Source organism: Theropithecus gelada, chromosome 4 (assembly GCF_003255815.1).
Source record: "Theropithecus gelada isolate Dixy chromosome 4, Tgel_1.0, whole genome shotgun sequence".
Classification (NCBI taxonomy): Eukaryota; Metazoa; Chordata; class Mammalia; order Primates; family Cercopithecidae; genus Theropithecus; species Theropithecus gelada.
The window spans coordinates 55,166,087-55,188,462 of NC_037671.1; the positions used below are offsets into that span (position 1 = coordinate 55,166,087).

At 41.3% G+C, this 22,376-nt stretch overlaps 1 protein-coding gene across 2 annotated transcripts in view; it reads right to left on the reverse strand.

Annotated features, from left to right (window-relative positions):
• Nucleotides 1-22,376, reverse strand: part of ICK (intestinal cell kinase) — a 60,871-nt gene that overhangs the window by 36,392 nt on the left and 2,103 nt on the right. For both annotated transcript variants that reach the window (XM_025383918.1, XM_025383919.1), the window contains 2 exons: nucleotides 3,259-3,531; nucleotides 73-127 (listed from right to left, as the gene is read on the reverse strand). In XM_025383918.1, coding sequence (XP_025239703.1) covers nucleotides 73-127; nucleotides 3,259-3,359 — 156 coding nt within the window. In that variant the 5' untranslated portion in view covers nucleotides 3,360-3,531. The remainder of the gene's footprint in view (nucleotides 1-72; nucleotides 128-3,258; nucleotides 3,532-22,376) is intronic.

Here is a 22,376-nt window from a genome sequence, read left to right on the forward strand (position 1 = left end):
AACTATAAATCTAAGCATGTACGAAGCTATTTTAATCATCCATAAATTATTCCTTGGTATATTAATAAATACCTTAACCTCCCGAAGGTTCATGCATTCCTCCCAGGAATAAAACTTTCTTTTCATTCTAGAAGAGAAGAAAGGAACAAACAACACACTTATTCTCAGTAATAGATTAAACTTTGCTTTTAGAAAAATGCTTTCCTTCTGAACCTAATTAACAGGACTTAAAGTGGGTTTAAATTTCTACCCAGTATTATACTATCCCAAACTAGCATTTATTTTCAAATGGCAGTGCAATAATCAATCCTAAGTCACAACCTTTGCCAGTAGCAGTGGTGTGGTGCAGTCCAGAGAGGCCTGGACTACTGTCTTGCTCTATACTAACCAGCTAACCTTGCCCTGGAAGGAACTTGCTCAGGCTTATTCTATCTAGACCAGAGCTGTCCAGTAGAACTTTCTATATTGATGAAACTGTTCTGTGCTGTCCAGGATGGTAGCCACCAGACAAATGTGGCTACCGAGCACTTGGCATGTGGCTAGCACAATGTGGGAACTCAATTTTAATTTTAATTAAATTGAAATTTAAATACCACATATGGCTACTTACTATCATACTAGACAGCAGAGCTCTAGACCCTCTAGTGCAGGAGTCAGCAAACTATGACCCATGGGCCAAAACCTCCCCACCATCAGTTTCTGTATGGCCCATGAGCTAAGAACGACATTTACCTTTTTAAACTGGGGGACAAGTCAAAAGAGGAATAATATTTCATGATATGAAAATTTTGTGAAATTCAAATTCCAGTTTCTATAAGTGAAATTTTATTGGAACACAACCGTACTCATTCATTTATATACTGCCTGTGGCTGCTTTTGAACTACAACAGCAGAACTGAGTAGTTGCAAGAGACCATATGGCCTGTGAAGCTTAAAATATTTACAGCCTGGCCCTTCATAGAGAAAGTTTGCCAACCCCTGGTCTAGAGCCTGAGTGGAGAAAAGAAAACTCCATGAGTTAATCAGAAATCCAGGTTTCAACGTTATATTTTTCAGTGCATTTCAATCACATTGTCTCATTTGTCTTATAGCAGCCCTGTGAAACAGATAGGACAGCTGAGGAAACTAAGAAACAGAGAAGGTACACGACTTTCCCGAGGTCTCACTGCTGGCCAGTAACAAACTTCCCATCTCTCCAGCTCACTCTGTCCTTGCCACACTGTCTCCTGGTAGAGTGATCAAATCCTTTATTCATGCCCCAAATATTATTTAGCCCCTGCTATGTGGTACAGTAGGTGCTTTGTCAGGCAAGACATCCCTCATGAAACTGACATCATGGCAGGAAGGTAGACAATAATTTTCTGTACCGAGTGCTGTGAAGAAAGGAAAAGAGCCTATAAAAGTGAACCTGAAGGGAGCAGTGGCTCAGCCAAATGATGCAGCAATTTGTAGGTCACATTAAACATTTGGGGCTTCATCCTAAAACAGACAGGAAGACATTGGAAGCTGTCTTAGTTTGGATTCCTCCAAAAGCAGGGCCTGGGCGAGAACTTGGGTGCAGGTAGTTTATTTGGCAGGTGATTCCAGGAAGCAAGGCAAGGAGCAGGAGACTGAGAAAAGAGAGGTAGGGAACCCAATAACGGGTGTATGAGTAAGTCAATAACAGGGTTGGCAACTGGCTCAGGCCTGCTGGGGACCTTTTAAGGAGCTGGACAGAATGCACCTTGGTCTCCCACATGCACTTGGGGAGGGGTGCTGGCATGGGCATAGAGCTGTGCACTACAACAGCACTGACATCAGGTGGGAGCAAGGGATATGTTCATGGAACACAAAGAACATTTGGTCAAGTAGTTTTAGATGATTGAAGTTGTATGTTTAAAATAATCCCTTTGGTCTGATACGAATAGGGGGAAAAAAAGCCAGGAGCCCTAGTGGCGGAGGACCTCATGGTGGAGGTGGCAAATGGTAATGGGTTGAATGGAGGTTAGCAGTGGGAATATACAGAAGTAGGTGGATCACATAAATATTATGTAGAATTGACAGGACTAGATGACTAAAGGTGAGGCATAATGGGGAGGGAAGGCAGGAGGACTCCCAGGTTTTGAGGGTATAGTGCCAATTATTGAAATAGGGAACACTGAAGAAGAAACAAATTTGGGGTAAGAGTGAGAAAATATGCTAAATATGAGTGTAGTTTTGGGCGTGGTGAGTTTGAAATGTCTGCCGGGCATCCAAATACAGATGCTGATAAGGCAACTGGATAGAGATGGTTGTGGCAGTCTCCAATGTGGTTCCCAGAGACTCCCACCTCCTGCTACCCAGAGCCTTTTAGAACCCCTCTCCTTCAACAACTTGCTTCTAACCAACAGAATATAGCAATTTGACAAGGATGTCACTTCCGTGATTAATTTACAAAAGCAAGATATGACTTCCATCTTAGTACAAGTCTCTTATTGCCTTCTTGACTCCCATGTCTTGATGCAGCAAATTGCCATGTTGTAAGCTGCTCTTTAGAGGCCCACATGGCAAGGAACTGAGGGCAGCCTCCCGCCAACAGCCAGCAGGGAACTGAGGCCCTCAGGCCAACAACCCATAGATCAACCCACAATCACAAAATGAGCTCAGAAGCGGATTCTTCCCCAGTCCAACCTTTGGATGAGACCCCAGCCTTGGCCAACACCTTGACTACAGCCTCATGAGAGATACTGAGGCAAAGAACTTAGCTCAGCTGTGTTCAGACTCCTGACCCAGAGAAACTGAGATAATAAATGTTTGTTGTTTTAAACAACCAAGTCTTGGAGTAAATTGTTAAGTAAATTGTTACACAACAACAGATAACTAATACAGTGTGTCTAGACTCAGGTTGTGAAGGGCAAAGGGGGCAGAGGGAACAAGACAGCAGTCACCAGACCACCACATGCATGTAGATGGCCCAAACGAAGTCACTTAATTTCTTGGAGTTTCAGTTTCCTCTCATGTAAAATCATGTTTATTAACCTGCTTGTTACTACCTCACAATATGAGAAAACACTTTGATAACAAGTACTTTACTATGTGCAAAGTAGTAAATCTAAAGTGGAAATGTTTTGAATACCTCTAACATGAGTGTTACAGAATCAATAATCATCTAACCCACAGCAATCATTATCTAAGGTTCTTCTCCAGGCATCCCACCCACTCCCCTTTAGAACTGTTTCAAAGACGGGAAATGGTGAGGGTAGAGATAAAATTATCACAGGAGTGAAGGATCAAACTTACTTTTTAATAGCAATCAGCTCCCCAGACTCAATGCTTCTTCCCAGCAGCACAGAACCATAGGTTCCATCCCCGAGCTGCCTGATTGTTGTGTATCTATTCATGGTGTGCCTGCTCAGGCCAGACACTCATCTCACGGCCAAAGCGGTTCAGTCCTGCAGTGGTAGCAGTCCTCCCCAGAATGTAACCAGATTTTTCGATGGCAGCACCAGCACAAGGTATTCAATAGGACGTGACTATCTCCCAAATTCATATTTTCAAAAATCAGTCTTCTGCCTGCAGAGACAAATGAGAGACAAGGATAAATGCTAATATATACATTTTGAGTATATGTATTTTTGTAAGTCTAAATCTGTTTTATTGAACAGTCATACCCACATACTTGCATACCATTCATGACTACAACAGCAGAGCTGAATAGTTGTGTGATGCTGTATAGCCTGCAAAGCCCAAAGTACAGCAGGTTTTGGAACAATGTTGTTTCGTTATAATGTTGATGAGGGAAAAAAACTTGATTCCCAGCTGGGGCTGCTGTCCATGTGGAGCTTCCACATTCTCCCTGTGTCTGTGTGGGTTTTCTCCAGGTGCTCCAGTTTCCTTCCACATTCCAAAGAGGTGCACACTAGGTGAACTGGTATGTCTATACTGTCCCAGGCCTGAGTGAGTGTAGGGGGTGTGTGTGAATGTGCCCTGCAATTGGTGTCTGTCTAGGGTTGGTTCCCACTCTGGGCCCTAAGCTGCTGGGATAGGCTTAGGTTTACCACCCACAACTGTAAACTGGAATAAGCAGGTAATAATTACCTTACCTTTTTTTAAAAAATCTTTCTTAAATGTATTTATAACTTATATTTATTCCAATGTTTAATATTCAAAGTGTTTTAGTCTTTATTTAGAAGTTTGGTGATGTTTTTATGACCAGAAATATGCTGTAGGAACTTAACTCTTGTTTTTATCAATTAGCCTATGGCAAAATTGGTTTTATTATATGTTGTTTGGCATAAAGTTGCAGTTTCCAAAGAACCTACTGATAGGTTAAATGAGGACTTAGTGTATTGACTATGTTGCCCTTTACACAGTTCACCAACCCTTGGTCTAAATAATGCTCTTTTATAATTTCTTATACAACTAGAGATATTATGCTTGGAAAGTAAATTTGTCACTGACTCAGAAATGAATCAGCTCCAATTCAATGCTTTTCTGCTGACTAACCATTCTGGGCAAACACTGAGAGATAACTGTGGTCGATGAAAATTGTCAAGCTATGAAAATTTCTGCTAAATATACTGTGTTCTGTACACTTGAGCTACAATTAACAATGTAAACATACAAAAGCTAAGAAATGCTAAACTAAAGTTCTCCTGATAGAGAACTTATGTGTGCTCCATGAACTATGTGTGGCTAAGCATCAATGGTATTATTATCACTACTAGACATTCAGAAGCCAAACAAAGAACTAGGAATTCAAGGCCTATGTGCAGGGTGTGCTCCTTTTAAAGTCATTCAGTTTGTGTCTTAAAAATAACGTCACTGATTTTTCATTTATATAATTCAGTCTGCCTATAATAAAGAAACTGTAGTAATAATGTAAAGTGTCCTACAAAGTGTCCACATCACAAAAGACAAGGACAGACTAAGGATTTGTCAGAGATTGGAGGCAATTAAGCAGACATGCCAACTAAATGCAATGTGGCATCCTTGACAGGACCCTGGAATAGAAAAGGACACTAGTGAAAAAGTTGGTAAGATCTGTTGTTAGTAGTATTGTGCCAATGCTAATTTCCTGGTTTTGATCAATGTTCTATGGTTATGTAAGCTATTAATATTAGGGAAAGTGGAGTGAAGGGTTTCTAGGAACTCTGTACTATTTTTGCAAGTTTTCTGTAAGTCTAAAATTAGTTCAAGATTAAAAATTTAAAAATAGGCTGGGCGCGGTGGCTCACGACTGTAATCCCAGCACTTTGGGAGGCTGAGGTCAGGAATTTGAGACCAGCCTGGCCAACATGGTGAAACTCCGTCTCTGCTAAAAACACAAAAATTAGCCGGGCGTGGTGGCATGTGCCTGCAGTCCCAACTACTCGGGAGGCTGGGGCAGGAGAATCGCTTGAACACAAGGAGGCACAGACTGCAGTAAGCCAAGATCACGCCACTGCACACCAGCCTGGGTAACAGAGTGAGACTCGCTCTCAAAAACAATTTTCTTAAATAAAATAAATAAATAAATAAATCCAGACTACGTTCTCCTGAAAGCTGTGTGTGAGCTTGAAAAATCTTAAGAAATATAAAGGTCCTGCCTGATTTCACCATGCTTTATCACAGAATCAAACAAGCTTACAGATCAAGCCCCACTCTACCCACCCTGCGCTCGTTCCCTTTCCCCTAGAACCACTGGTTGGAGGGGCATTTTCCTTCTTGAAACTCTTCAGGATCAGACTCCCTACAACCTCCTTCAGCAGCTCTTTAGGGTGATGTATTCCATTGATGACTAATAAATATTTATAAAGTACATTCTGTGTGACAGATCCTATCTTTAAGCTCTGAGGATACAAAGACCAATAAAATATGGTCCCTTCTTTTAAAGAGCTTAGAGTCTCTTGGCAGGGGATGGGGTGTGGATGGGAAGGGGGAAGCAGATATGTACCAATCATGAATACAAACTAAGATATGTCCAGTATGCTTAGGGCACAAGATGTGGAGGGGAATTAAGGAGAAAGCCCTCTTGGTTTCCAGCTGGGTCAATTCCATCTGGGCTTAGGGGAGGGCAGAAAAAATCTTCATAAAAGATTGTCTTAAAAAAGAGAAAAGCAGGTGTTTTGTAGGGCAAATGGGATTCTAGTACTCCAAGAAGCAGAAACTAAGAGACAGGGGCTTGAAATTGGGGGGTGGGAAAGGGGGAGCTTGTAGAAAGAGCTGGCAGAGTTTTGTTTATGGAGGAACCCAGATGCCATTTTTTAAAATACAGGTTTTGACTGGAATCTGCACTGGAGAAGAAAATGCTATAAAGCAGGGGTCCCCAAATCCAGGGCTGTGAACCAGTCTGTGGCCTGTTAGGAGCTAGGTCACACAGCAGGAGGAGAGCAGTGGGTGAGGGAGCATTATTGCCTGAGCTCCGCCTCCTGTCAGATCAGCAGCGGCGGCATTAGATTCTCACAGAAGCACGAACCCTATTGTGAACTGCCCATGGAAGGGATCTAGGTTGCATGCTCCTTAGGACACTAATGCCTGATGATGTGAGGTGGAACAGTGTCATCCTGAAACCATGGACAGTATATTAGATAAAAATATTTATCTGTGTTAAAGTACTGTAGCTGGCTGGGCGCGGTGGATCATGCCTGTAATCCCAGCACTTTGGGAGGCCAAGGTGGGCGGATCACGAGGTTAGGAGTTCGAGACCAGCCTGACCAACATGGTGAAACCCCATCTCTACTAAAAATACAAAAAGTAGCCAGGTGTGGTGGCGCATGCCTATAATCCCAGCTACTTGGGAGGCTGACACAGGAGAATTGCTTGAACCTGGGAGGCAGAGGTTGCAGTGAGTTGAGATCACACCACTACACTCCAGCTAGGCAACAGAGCCAGACTAGAGAACAACAACAAAAAAAAAGTAAAGTACTGTAGCTGTAGTTACTGTCCTGTGATTCAGTAAGAACGTAGTTTCATTCTTGGGAAATACACTCTGAGGGGTTTACAGTTAAAGGACCATGATGTATGCAATTTATTCTCAAGTGGGTAGAACAAAATTTTTATGTGCATTGCGGGGAGAACAAATGGGGTAAAATGTTAACAACAGGTAAATCTGGGTAAAGGGTATGCTATGGACTGAATGATATCCCTCCTCCAAATTCACATGTTAAAGCCCTAACCTCCAATGTGATTGTATTTGGAGACAGATCTACGAAAAGGTAATTAGGCTACAGAGGTCATAGGATAGGGGTCTGATACAATAGGGCTAGTGTCTTGTACCTCTCCCCCACACCCCCTACCACGAGGACACAGGAAAAAGGCAGCCATCTAAAAGCCAGGAAGACAGCTCTCACCAGAAACCAAACCATTTGATCTTGGACTCTCCAGCCTCCAGAACCGTGAAAAAAATAAATTTCTGTTAAGATACTCAGTCTTTGATATTATGTTATATATGGTAGCCCAAGCAGACTAAGATAGGATGTATGGGTATTCTTTTAGTATTCTTGCAATTTATGTAAATTTAAAATTACTATAGATTAAAAATTTCAATTATCCCTAAAATGGTAGAAGGGAAATTTTTAAAAGATACAGGCATCTTAAATGTTTTATTTTAGATCAAAATATACAAATGCAAACTTATTTAATACAACTTGTTGAGAGGATAGAACACTATCGTATACCATGGTTCCTTCACTTCATGATTACTGTATTATGGAATAGATTGGATTCAGGCTGTGCTTTAACCCAAAAAGTACATTTGGACCACAGCACAAGCAGTTTTGGCTCTGCATTTGTTTTCCCCTTTTTCTTCTTAATATTTATCTTCAACTGTTTTTTTTCATATAGCATACACACAGTCCTAAACTTATGATGGTTTGACTTATGATATTTTGACTTTACAATGGCACCAAAGCTACATGCATTTAGTAGAAATCATATTTCGAGTGCCTATACAACTATTCTGTTTTTCACTTTCAGTGAAGTATTCAATATATCCATGAGCTATTCAATGCATTATTATAAAATGGGCTTTGTGTTAGATAATTTTGCCCAACTATAGGCCAATGTAAGTGTTCTGAACATGTTTAAGACAGGGGAGGCTTACAATGATGCTCAGTAGATTAGGTGAATTAAATGTATTTTTTTCCAATGATTTTTTAACTTACAATGTAACCCCACTCTCAGTTGAGATACATCTATGTATGAATTCTCTATCATTCATTATTTCACTTTCTAACAAATTAAGACTCCCAAACCCTTGTTGTATGTCATCTTCCTAAAAAAAAAAAAAATCACTGGAAGCTTGATTTGTCAAAAAAATCAGCCAACTGATAAACAATGTTTTGTTTAAAGGAGGCTTTGCCCTAGAGACAATGGGAAGTCAACTCAAGTTTTGTAACTAGGGGCTAACATGATCAGATCTGCATTTTGTAATCCAGTTAGAATATTTTTCTTCATGTCCAATCAAAACTTGCATATTCTAATTTAAGCAAATTTCTTCATGCCTAGTTTTCTGTGGATATAAAGAAGCCATGTGATAAAAATGTCTATGCACATGAAATTAGTAATCAAGCATGTGTCTCTCAGCCTTCTCCTGCCTTAATTACACGACCTTTTCTCAGAGGAAGCATTTTCCACTCCTTTAATTACCTTTGGCATTCATCTCTGAATCCTCACACATTTCTCATTTCTCCATCTCCTTGATGAACTATAGTGACCAAAACTTAATAGTAACCTATATTACAGTAGCATGGGGGTTTCCCTCATGCTTTTTGCAATGGCATTATACTACTGATTTATGTCAGTCATTAATAATAAAGTCTTTTTTGGATAGTTAATGTCCCTTCATCATCCACTTAAATTGTACAATGGGAACAATGGTTTCCTAGATTATCACTGAGAAAGCTATTTATGAAAGAATTAAGAGCTTCATGGAAATCCAGATAGATTGGATTCATTCAATGCATAGTCACCCCAACAATTCCTCCTTGTTATAGTCTGTCATATTATCAAGGAACAAAATCTACGTACTCTGGCAAGATATGACTCTCACCATACCATGCTGGTTACTTTCTAATTTCTTATGCTACTTCAGGTAATTACCTAACAACTATACAATGGATCAGACTAGTGTCTCTTCAAGCATTGATGGCAGATGGTATAATTTTATTTAAATTTTAATGAGATGCTAAGCATTATGCAAGGTTCTTGGGCACACTATGGATAAGGCTAGGTCTCTCCTTTAAATCACTCACAACTGACAAATACACAAAAAATGTAGAAACTGCTATGAGGATGCAGTAGACAGCAACCAACTTTTGGGAGGAGGAGAGAGATCTGATAATCCTTCAGAGAAGAGGTAGTATCAAGATATTAAAAAATGAAAAAGGTTTTCTTACGCAGAAAAGGAGAGAAAGAAATTATAAGTGGAGGAAACTGTAAAAATGTTGGTGAATACAAGAGCTTGGTGTGTTCACAAGAGTGCAGGCACAGCCTAGTGGTTCTCACCCTGGTTGAATACAGAATCACCTAGAGAACCTTTAACATTTACTCATGCCTAGCCCCAGCCCCAAGAAGCAGGTCGGGATGGGGGCTGAGCTTTGAGAGTTCTGAAAGTTTTCCAGGTCTAATGTGCAACCAGGGATAAGTACAAGGCTAGGGTATAAAATCAATCCAATGGAGGGCAGTGGGGGAAATTGCAGGAAATAGCTAGAAAGTTAGGATGGGCCCAATTATGAACGTGTATGTGTGTCATGCAGGAGTTTTTTGTTTTTGCTTTTGTTTTGTTATTTTTTTTGAGACAGGGTCTCACTCTGTCACCCAGGCTGAAGTACAGTGGTGCAAAATCACAGCTCACTGCAGCCTCAACCTCCTAAGCCCAAGTAATCCTCCCACCTCAGCCTCCCAAGTAGCTGGGGGTACTTAGTGTACAATACGAGGCTTTTTTTTTTTTTTTTAAGAGATGAGGTCTCTTTTTTTTTTTTTGCCCAGGTTGGTCTCGAAATTTTGGGCTCAAGCAATCCTCCCACTTTGGCTTCCCAAAGTGCTAGGATTATAGGCGTGAGTGCACCTGGCCTCACACAGGAGTCTGATTTTTGTCCTACAGAAGCGAGTTCCTCAGAGTTTTTAAAGCAGAGAAACAGCATGAATAAAATTCCTCTGGAGACGACATAGATGTTAGCATACAGAGATCAGAGGCAGAGACTAATTAGGTTACTCCAGTAGCCCAGGTGAAATATGATGAAGGCCCGAACAAAGGCACTGGACTGGGTGAGTCTTAGATACAACAGGAGACTATGGGTTTGAGATAGCGAATGTGTGTGCTTGTGTTATTTGGACAATGTACAGAGATATGGGTTCTGTTTTCTGGGGGCTGAATTTGAGGTATGTACCAAACCTCTCACTGGAGATGCTCAATAAGCAAATAGCTCTAAGGTTGTTTTATTTTTCCCCAAAGACAGAGTATTATTGGAGCTCTTATTGGGAACACAGCATTCAGACAAGGCTGATACACCGTATCACTCCAGGGTACTCCATTCACATAGAACACAATGTGAAAGGTGCCCACTGGAGTTGTTCAATAAGGCAGCCTGTGTTCAGAATAAGGAATGCAATAGTCCCATCACACCCTTGGTTTACTGCTCCAGATGCTTCAAGATAAATATTGAAGAACATAGTGTGGCATCTAAATGAAAGTACAAGAAGGGTAGATGAAGAAACACCGGATGCTGGAAGCAAAGGAGACTTGGAAAGCCATGATAACTGTCCCAAGTGTACAAAGGGACATCAGAGAGAAGGGTTAGTTACACTAGATATGGATCCAGAGGACAGAACCATGACCACTCTTTGAGCTTTCTATTATTCACATTAGTGAATTTTCCCATACTGAAAAAAAGTGAATGGTATTAGCCAAACTAGCATTAGACAAGAAGCACCAGTCAGCTCATAGTCAAATCTGAGCATACCCTAGCAGGATGTGGTTAAATACACTTGAGAATGGTGTTGTTCATTTATTCATCCTTTTTGTGGTTGCCCAAATATGATGACTCATGTCATAATCTGAAAGTAAAGAACAAAAACCTACTGTTGCTCTGGGAAAACAGGGCGATGGACAATGCACTAGAAAAAAGAAGGGAGCCATGGCAGGCACCTTCGCTGCTCTACTCCACAGCAATGCTCCCCTTCTTGCTTAGTTTACAGGACCCTGATTTTACTCAGGATTCGACATACTCAGGCACGGCAGCCACCCCAGGGCATGAACTACGATAGATCTAAACCAAGCAAAGGAATTCTACTTCCTTACTAAAATCTGTTTAGGAGTGGTGCCATGGCTCGGACTTATGAGAATGAAAGTGAAGTGAGCTGGTGAGGAAGGAGAAGAGCTTCTGAGAAGGAATCTACTCCCTAATAAAGACAGTTGACAAAGAAGCTGCATTGAACATGGCTGTGTAAAGTTGTGACATTAAGGGCTGAAGCAGAGACGACTACAAGACATCAACCCTAAAGATGAGAATCCCATCTGTGAAGGATGTATTCATAGAAAGAGGCTGAGTCCTTGATGACATCAGTGGGCTGCTGCTTGAACCCTGAAAATATATGCCTTTGGGTTTATTGTTTTGCAACCTAACTGAAGGTCTCTGTTGAAGAAGTCACTGTTAATCTATCCAGTACAGCTGAAGGCATTCCTGATACAGTGGGTTATGCTAACTTAGGTGACAAAATACAAAATTCTCTACAGGAGGTGACAGATAGACCTTTATGGTTAGCATAGTTTTGAAGACTGAAAGAGGTGTACAGCTGGAGACAAATTAGAAGTAACTGTCAGCCTGATGTTCATTTCCTTTCCATTATCTGCTTCCATTTTGAAAGAAAATATGACGCAAATAAGATACAAACCTATTGTGGTAAAAGAATGTCCAAAAACAGCACTCGGTATCACTCCAGGTTGCTTGGACAACTAGCTAGCTGAAGCTGTGTGACCTTGTGGAAACCAGTCATGTGCCTGTAACATGGCAGGTGGGAAACATGAAAGGATTCCACTTTGCATGACAAGTGGGGCACAGCGTGGGGACCACTCTGCATGTCATCGATAGTGACATTTACTATAGACAGCCACAGAGCTTCAGTCAAAGACAACCAAGGCAAGCACAGAACTCTCAAGCTGAGTTCTTTTTTCTTTTTATGAGACAGGGTCTTGCTCTGTCTCCCAGATGAGTGCAGTGGTGTGATCATGGCTCACTGCAGCCTCATGGGCTCAGATAATCCTCCCACCTCAGCCTCCTAATTGGCTGGGACTACAGGCACACACCACCATGCCTGGTTAACTTTTGTATTTTTTGTAGAGACGGGGACTTGCTATGTTGCCCAGGTCGGTCTTGAACTCCTGAGTTCAAGCACTCTGCCCACCTCAGCCTCCCAAAGTGTTGGGGTTATAGGTGGGAGCCACTGTGCCCAGCCTCAGTCGGAGTTCTAACAGGAAAAAAGGTTTCAGCACTCTAATGACTATTTTTAGTGTATTAATATTAATACATCCTTCTTTGATACTTAATGGGAGACATCTACATCTACAGAGTCAGTGCTTCAATGAAGCAGGCAAATATCAAAAATTTGATACTTGACAAGACATCACAATTCCAGCCTGAAATCTCTGAGTATATGACATTAGCATACAAAGATTTCACACTGTGTAGACCAGACACCACATACTGGCAGCATAATATTTTACCCATAAGTCACTCCATTGAGACCTCAGTCCATAAGTAGAAGGCTGTTTCTACTGTTGGATTCTTTACAATTTGTTAAAAAAGCCAACTATTGTCTTTTCTATGGTTGTGAGGTTTACTCGCATTTGTGTGTGTGTATCTATACACATATTCACATACATATAAATATAATATTCATATAAGTATATTATATATAAATATATATGTAAATATGTGATATTTATTTTATAAAATTATATAGGCTGGGTGTGGTAGCTCACACCTGTAATCCTAGCACTTTGGGAGGCCCAGGTGAGCATACTGCTTATCCAGGAGTTCAAGACCAGCCTGGGCAACATGGCAAAACCCCATCTCTACAAAATACAAAAATTAGTTGGGCGTGATGGTGCATTCCTTAGTCCTAGCTACTTATGGGGCTGAGGTGGGAGGATTGCTGGAGCCTGGGAGGTGGTGGTTGCAGTGGGCCTAGGTCACACCACTGTACTCCAGCCTGGGCAACAGAGCAAGACCGTCCCCCCCAAAAAAAAGGTTTTTTTTAATTTAAAAAAGCATATAAATAAACGTTTTTGATATACAGCAATATGTGAAATATGCTCAAGACACTAAAGTATCAACAAAGCATCACTCAAGTGAAAAATTAAGTATAAGGCCCTATGTTCAGTATTGAGATAGAAGATCCACAGAGCTGTGGGTGGCAGATCTGGCCTCTGGGGACTTCTCATGCAGTTGGAGAGGTGGGAAATACACAAATGACCAGGAGACATGGACACTGGGTTAAGTTCCTACGTGGAGTGGAGATGAGAGTGCTACTGGTGCACAAGGAAGGAGTCACTTTGTGGATCACTGGCTAGGAATCTCAAGGAAGGCTCTGGGCCACCAATTTCTAAACTACAGCTAATTTTTCTTGTTAAGGACATGTCACTTATCCATATTCCGATCCAGGTATAGATAACAAAAATTAATTTTTTTAAACTATACAAAGTTTTCCTTGTCAGTTATATTAATTTCCCACAGCTGCTCCAACAAATGTTCACAAAGTTGGTGGCTGAAAAGAGCAGAAACTTATTCTCTCAGGTTTCTAGAGGTCCGAAGTCCGAAACTAACATTCCTGCATTGAAGTAAAGGTGCTGGCACTTCCTTCAGAGGCTCTAGAGGGAATCCATTCTTTGTCTCTTCCAGCTTCTGGTGGTTGCAAGCACTCCTTGGCTTGTGACCACATCACTCCAATCTCTGCCTCTATGATCACATTTTCTTGTCTTCTGTTTTTAAATCTTCCTCTGTCTCTCGCTTATAAGGACTTGTGTTTTTCATTTAAGGCCACCAAGATACTGCAGGATAATCTCTCCATTTCCGATTCTTTGATTCAATCACATCTGCAAAGTCCATTGTGTCATATAAAGTAACACTCACAGGTTCCAAGGATTAGAACCTGGTATATTTACAGGTTATTATTTAGCCTATCGCTCCCCAGCAAAACATCCCAAAGACTTTTACACAGTCATCTAAATTGCACAGCAGCGATTTTCATTCATTCAAAGCTGGGTGTTTGAGAAATGAAATCAGAAATCTGTGCTTACTTACCCAGTGAACAAGGACATTCCATTTTAAAATATAGAATGTACTCATCTCTTTGATTTTACTTTAAGTTCCAGAATTCATGTGCAGAATGTGCAGGTTTGTTACATAGCTATACGTGTGCCATGGAGGTTTGCTGCACCTATTAACCCGTCCTCTAAGTTCCCTCCCCTTGCTCCCCTACCCCACAACAGGCCCTGGTGTGTGCTGTTCCCCTACCTGTGTCCATGTATTCTCATTGTTCAGCTCCTGCTTACAAGTGAGAACATGCGGTGTTTGGCTTTCTGTTCCTGTGTTAGTTTGCTGAGGATGATGGCTTCCAGCTTCATCCATGTCCCTGCAGAGGACATGATCTCATATCTTTTTATGGCAGCGAAGTATTCCATGGTGTGTATGTACCACATTTTCTTTATCGAAGTGTACTACTCTTTAACTTTGCACAGTGAACAAGACTTGACAATTCTAGCGTGAAATCTCTAAGTATACGACATTAGCATATGGAGATTCCATGCTGTGTGGACCAGAGATGGCACACTGGCACTCGGGGGGCTGAATCCCAGATTTAAAAATAAGGAATTTCGGCCTGGCGCAGTGGCTCACACCTGTAATCCCAACACTCTGGGAGGCCAAGGGTGGCAGATCACTAGGTCAGGAGTTCGAGACCAGCCTGGCCAAAATGGTGAAACCCTGTCTCTACTAAAAACACAAAAATTAGCCGAGCATGGTGGTGTGCACCTGTAATCCTAGCTACTCGCAAGGCTGAGGCAGGAGAATTGCTTGAACCAGGGAGGCAGAGGTTGCAGTGAGCCAAGATCACGCCACTGCACTCCAGCCTGGGACAGAGTGAGACTCCGTCTCAAAAGAAAAAATGGAATGTCCTATATAAATCCCGATTTGGAGCCACCTGGGGTCCTTAGCCCTTCATGGTAATAAGAAATGGAAGAAATGTCCCCACCTCTTCAGGCTGGGTGTGTGCTCTGCAGCTCACCACAGTCCCCATTTTTTCCTTGTTGTCACTTGCCATTTTTTTTTTTAAAGCTGTCCTTTTTTGTGTGTCCCTTCGTAGCCACTTGTTTTACTGGATGAAAAATATTTCTCTGTTCCTATGCCTATATCAAAAGTGACAAAGTAAAAGCCTGAAGAACAAAAAAAAACCTTATGCTTAAAGAAAAATTGGAAGGGAACAAAAATTGTTCTTTTTGAGAAGAGAAGAGCAATTTCTTACTGTTTGACAAGCACACACCCAGCTTCCTTGAGTCTTTTATTTTCCTCCTCTGCCCTGACAGCATTTAAATTCAGCTTCTGGTACAGACAGTTAACACTGCTTGAGAAATGAATGGAATGTAGCAGCCTGTCCATTACCTTGAGAATTAGCATGTATTTCTAACTTGCAGTATTTCTAAATTCTACTTTGACTCTAAGAATTCACTTGGATAAATCATTAACTATAACGAATCTACACTTAGCACCCTAATATATGAAATATGCCCAAAACATAGTAATTTTAGTAGTATGTACACAGTACTATTATAAGTGCTTATGCATATATTATTAGTATATTTAACCCTCGTAACTCTACCAGGTAGGTACTATTACTATTATCCCTATTTTACAGAGAAGGAAACTGAGACACAAGTTACATGTCTAGGTTATACGACTAATATGGCAGAAATGAGACAGGAACCCAGGCTGACTGTACCAAACTTAAGGAAAAGGTTTCAAAAGATCATGAAATCTTTGGAGGATCTGAAAATGAGAGGAACAAAAGTAGTACTTTGTATCTCAAAGCCCAAATATGGAAACCAGTGATATGGCTATGCTCTTGTTGGCTTCATTCCGCAATTAAACATCAGCGAATCCACTGGAGCCATCAGCAGCACCAACAGGCCCACGGTGGAGGCAAAGTGAGGGACTGGTCCCAGTTTCCACTCAGCACTGACCTGCTGTGCCTCGGGGCATCTCTTGGTCCTTGGGTTTACTTTCGGTGGAATCAGGGCATTGGACTTGCTCTAAGGTGGTTTCTTCCTCTAAAGCTGCATGATTCTGTGACTCTGTATCAGGAATCGAGCTAGTATTTGTCTAAGAAAAAAACGGATAAATATTTCTGCTTTTTGCATCACATGAACAAAGGTTAGTGGAGAAGACAGTACCACTGAAGGATCCCGTATGCTATACACCTTTCTTTCAAGAGACGCACAAGCACCCCAGTGCCTCAGCCAGGCCCCAGTGAACATTAAACATCAATTCCTTCCTTCCGAGATCACACATCACATCTTCTAAGCCTCCTGCCCCAACCCACACATATAGACCCAGAGAATGGCCCCTCTCCCTTGATGCCATAGTGCCTTGTCCTCACCTCACTGCCGGCCCCTTCCCCGTGGCAGTGACCTGCAGGTGCACCCTCTGCTTCATCCTCGACACTCTCCAAGATTCCTTTATCTTCGTGTTCTCACTCCACTGGCAGTAGCAAGTCCTCAAAGATTGTTTGAAGGGCCCAAATCTGAGTTTTAGTCTTTGCTATTTATTTTCTGTACCACCTTGGCTAAGTACCTCAAAATTCTCAGTGCTTCTATTTTGTCATACGCAAAATAAAGATAAACTGTTGGGTCCAACTAAAAGTTTAGAAGTTCTGAAGTGGAAGAACAGTGAATACCATAGAATAGCTGGGGCAGGGAGGCAGCCTGGGCCCTCCCACAACAATGCCCGGACGACTGAGTCTCAGAGAGTCACAGAAAGGCCCCTCCATGCAGTCAGATCAGGCCTCTGGCCTTTGGGTAAGGCTGTACCCAACTAACAAAGAAAGACAGCTTTATCTCTCTTTCAAAGAGTTCCAGCAAACCTCTGAAGTCAATGTTAGGATGTTCCTGGCTAGGTGACATTGGGAAAAACCTTCCTGTGATTTGCCCCAATTCCCTCCCCTCAGCTTCAATCCTCGGTGCAGGCAAAGAACATCTGCTTATGGCCAGCAGCTCACATCAGGTGCCTTGCTCATTCACAGCCTAAAAAACGGAGGCGAGGGGCAGGGAAAATTGTAGTTCATTCTTTATTTTGAAATCTTAATCAATGAATTAATGCCATCATTACACATTTTCTAAGACAGAAGACAAAAAATTACAACAAACTTGGCGTTCTCTGGGAGTTGTGGTTTACCAGGCCCATTGACACCATTCAGTTCCTTAGAAGAAGCTTGTCTCCCTTTGCATTAATTATCTTACATGGAAAAGATTCTGTTACTTTCATTTATCCTCCTGGGAAAAGTGGATTATATGCGAAATCATTAGATGACCCTTCTCATGGTACTTCTGGGTTCCATTTTACCTTTACAGGTTTATAATTACACTTTGTATTCTAGGTTTGAATGTGTCCTAACTTTACAAAAGTCAGTGAACACTGTTAATCTCTTTTAAAAAGGTACTAGAAATAGTACATCTGGGTTTTCATTTTTCTCCTGGACCTAATTCTTCTGCCTCTGTACATTGTAGCAAGCAAAACTTTAAAGCATTTTGCCTCTTGGACTACTGCTTTTTTTCTGCATAAGGAATAGTAGCTACAAAGCCAAAGGGACCTTCTTTACATGGATCTTGCTTTGTCTTTACCCTGACAGAGGAGTGAATTAAAGATGCATTCAGCTATTGCATCAACTGGATGCTAACAAGAGAAGATAATCCGTTACGTGATGTGTCCTCTTCTGTGCCCCAGAAACTGCTTCATACCTTTACCATCCCTCTCCTCTTTCAATCCCAGCTTCTGAAAAAAGAACTCATCCTGCACTAGGTCCTTAATCCCACGAGAAGCTTCCACAACTCCCTGTCACTTCTCTTACAATATCAAAGGTGCTCATGCCTTGAACCTTAAAAAAATTCTTCAATCGCTTGCAGATGATTTTTAAACTAGGACACACAGTTGGCTTTAGTGGACTGTAAAGAACTGATGTAAAGGTGAAATGTTAAAAAAATAAAAAATAAAACAGCCAGAAAAACAAACCTTTACCCTGCCATGTGTGAAACTGTAGATGAGCTAGAATGAGAGTCCCCAGCTTAATGAAAACTGCCGAGGGTGGCAACAGTCCTGCTTGCCTGTGTTTCAGGGGTGGGCAAGATAAGGGATAGTGAAGATAGGGGAGTGACTAAGGGCATATCACATACAAGTTCATGTAGATAATAACTTTCATGATATTGGCAAATAAGTAGCTGGACATTACACAATAATACTTTACCTTTCTGGTTCTAAAGCATTATCTTTTATGGTAGTTACAAGGTCAGCCACATATTATCAGTATCTATATACATATTACAACACATTTGACAGAGGAGCTGATCTCAGGGTAAGATGCTTTCCTAGCATGTATAAAAAAAATCAAAATGAATTAACGTAAAGGAAGTAAAGGCTAAATGTAAAAATAAAATAGGGCAGGGATCAGCACACTTTTTCTGTGAAGGGTCAGTAAACAGGTTAGGCTTTGCAGGCTCTCCATCTCCGTCACAACTTCACTCTGCCATTGTAGCATGAAAGCAGTCAAAGACAATATGTAAATACATGGGCATGGCTGTGTTCCAGTACAAATTTATTTACAAAAACAGGCAGCAGGAAGGATTGGCACACAAGCCATAGTTTGTCAAGCCCTGAAAATGAGGAAACCTCCCAAATAAGCAGAAGCACTTTAGTACTCTCCATAGAACCCTCATTTACCCGTAGGTTACAGGGCTACATACAAGCTGTGTTTAACCTTAGAATATAAGCTCTGTGAGGGCAGACACACTGCTGTGTTCACAACTGTATTCCTAGTACTCAGTTCCCAGAGAATTGGCATAGTTGGCACAAGTACGGACTCACAATAAAGACAGGTTGAATGAATTAACTAATGAATGAACAACTTATGGAGCTTCAAAAGGCAATCCTGACCATAGGTGATTTTTCTGTACTACCATGTCCACCCTCACTGCCATCCTGTCACGCCCCACTTCTTTGCAAACTGGACAACTGTATTGGGACTACGGTACCAAAATTATGACTCCTTCTAAAAACTTTTACACTTATTTAGGAAAAAATTTGCTTTTCAACAGCTAAGATAACATGAAGGCATGTATATCTTACATTTTTCTCCCTCACCTTTGTCTTAGTTAAATCATTCTCTAGTAAATTCTCCTTTAAAGCAAAGGCAATGTCCAAGAGAGCAAAACCATTAATAACTATCTTCGGGGAACCACAAGTTCAAGCAGCTAGTAACTTTCATGATATTGCCAAACATGTAGCTGGGCATTACACAGCAGTACTTTACCTTTCTGGTTCTCAGGCATCATCTTTTATGGTAGTCACAAGGGCAGTTACATGTTATCAATACTTTATCACAGGTCATGCTTCACCTATAGAAAGGTAAAAAAATAACTCACACTGATCTCTCCTAAAAAAAATGTGTGGTTCTCATAAGCTCTGGGCCATTGTTGTACATTTATCAAGTGGCTACTAAGGGTTCTTGACATGGTGGGAAAAGCACCAAATGAAAAGTCAGGCACCATTTTGGCCCTTTCATTTCAAAAAAAGTGAGTGAGGATGACAATCATTTGCTAGGAACTACAAGTTCACACAGATAGTTACTTTCATGATATTGTCAAATACAGTTGGACATCACACTACAATACTTTATCATTTGGTTCGGAGGCATTATTTTTTATACAGCCATGATTAGCTTATTTAAAGATAAAATATAACTGAATGCTAATTAATATAGATTTGAATGCTAAATTCATTAGGACCTATGTTCAAAGCCTAATGTTGAAGAAACTTCAGACAATAGAGTTATAATTTTTTTTCTGTAAAGGACCTTAATGATTATTCAACATCCTCACTTTACAGATGAGATCCAGAGACCCAACTAAGAAGAACAGAATCCTTGTTATCTTCTGAGTAGCTTTTTTTTTTCCTTTTTTTTTTTAATTTGAGACGGAGTCTCGCTCTGTCGCCCAGACTGGAGTGCAGGGGCACGATCTTGGCTCACTGCAAGCTCCGCCTCCCAGGTTCACGCCATTCTCCTGCCTCTGCCTCCCGAGTAGCTGGGACTACAGGCGCCCGTCACCACACCTGGCTAATTTTTTGTATTTTTAGTAGAGACAGGGTTTCACAGTGTTAGCCAGGATGGTCTTGATCTCCTGACCTTGTGATCTGCCCACCTCAGCCTCCCAACGTGCTGGGATTACAGGCATGAGCCACCTCGCCCCGCCCCAAGTAGCATATTTTTTAAATGTGTGAATATAATACGTTTTCTAGCCAACTAAAGATGTATCAAATGTTCCCCACGTTCCCCTTAGTAAAAAGCATATGAATATTTTGCTAATTCTGAGCCCACATAGTTTTAAAAAAAAGGGGGAGCAGATCTTTGAAGATGTGCTATCCTCAGACTCAAAGATGACTTCACATGTCAATATATGCTGGATTTGATTTCAGCCTGCTCAAGTGAGTGCCACGACAAGACACTCTTCCTACCCAGGAAGACTTTCAAAGCACAGTGAGTCAGGTACTTAATGTGCAAGGATAGTTGTTTCCTTGGAAGAAAATCAGGAATAGAAGCCTACTGTTTGGGTTGAGCGTTTCCCTAAAACCTGTTGAGTAGTAGTTTTTCCTAATATTGGACAGCACTTCACTAGGAGCAGACAGATTGAATGAGGATGCCCACATCAACCTTGGTACCATCTTGACATAGACCTGAACTGCTGCTTTTACTTCTTTGGTTGCAATCAAAGGCATCTCTGATTTTCTTTCTGCCACAACATTTCTCTTACTGCCACAACATTTCCTTAGCATTTTAATGCAATTCACCCCAGAAAATGATCTGTTTCACTAAATTCTTTTTACTAGGTAATTTTCTAGAACACATGTGTTTTTATGAGGAAGTTAAAACTGTATTTCAAAGGTAAGCACAACCACAAACTAAGATACAATTATACTATAATCCCAAAACATGTGTATAAGTCATCTGGCACACACCTCTGTTTGCACATTCTCCCTGTCAACCACGTCAGCCATAAACACTGAGGTCCACAGATAGGAGATTTCTAATACTCTAAACATAGGCCCTTCTCAGAAAGTGACAGTTATCAAAGACCACAGGTGAAAGACTCAACAGTTAAGTGAGATACTATTCACAGGCTTTCAGATCAACATACAGAGGGGTCATTAGACCCAGAATTCTCCCAAGGAACCACCAGGCAAATATACACACTCACACAGATCCCACAAGCAGAAAAACGCATTTTATCAGGGCAAACATCAATAGACGGGTTAGGGACCACTCCAGCTCTGCAAGGTCCCACAAAATGAAACCGAGGAGACTGCTGCAAGAGCAGCAGTACAAAAAAAAAAAAAAAAAAAAAATTTAAGCAGTAGTGTTCCTGGCAAGGTTCAGATGGAAAAACAGCAACAGATCCCAGAAGCAGAGCTGCAGCCAGGAATAACCTAAGCTCAAGCCATTTTAAGTAAGGGCAGGATAATACTTACTAAGGATTCACTGCATGGTTACCCTGGTTCTCTAGGCCTCCAGGCTGAGTGTTCAGGAATTGGACTCTGTTAAGTTACTGTCAAGGGACAAGCAGATCTTTATCAGGTATATGCTAGTTATGGGTAGGCACTATAGACCATCTTCACACCACAACTCAGGGGTGAAACTGCGGGGAAGCATTTTCCCTATTTTGCATGTGAGATTAATACTAGGAGATTTACAGAAGGCCACACAACTAATAAGTGGAGTCAGGCCCTTGTCCCAATTCTGCCGTACTTCAAAGCCCATGATACCACATTACCATGCATAAAATATGGCTCCGGCCCTAAAGAGGCTTAAACTAACCTAAACCAATCAGAGATCAATACAGCCAGTATAATGAAGGGCTAACAAGCAAGTATCCTGAGAAACAGAAAGAGAAAATATTGTAAGAGAAGTAGACAGGTAGGAGTCACACAGGAGAGTGAAGAGAAGGGAGGGGGTTTCTAGGGAAAGCACTATGAGCAGTGGCACTGCGGTGGGAAGGAGCCTGGCACCACTAGCAGGACAGCAAGAAAACCAGACTGCTTAGAGTGCAAAGATGCATGCTGAACTGAAAAGAGAATTTTAGACAGGAAGGGTGAGGCTGATTACGATAGGCCTTGAGAAGT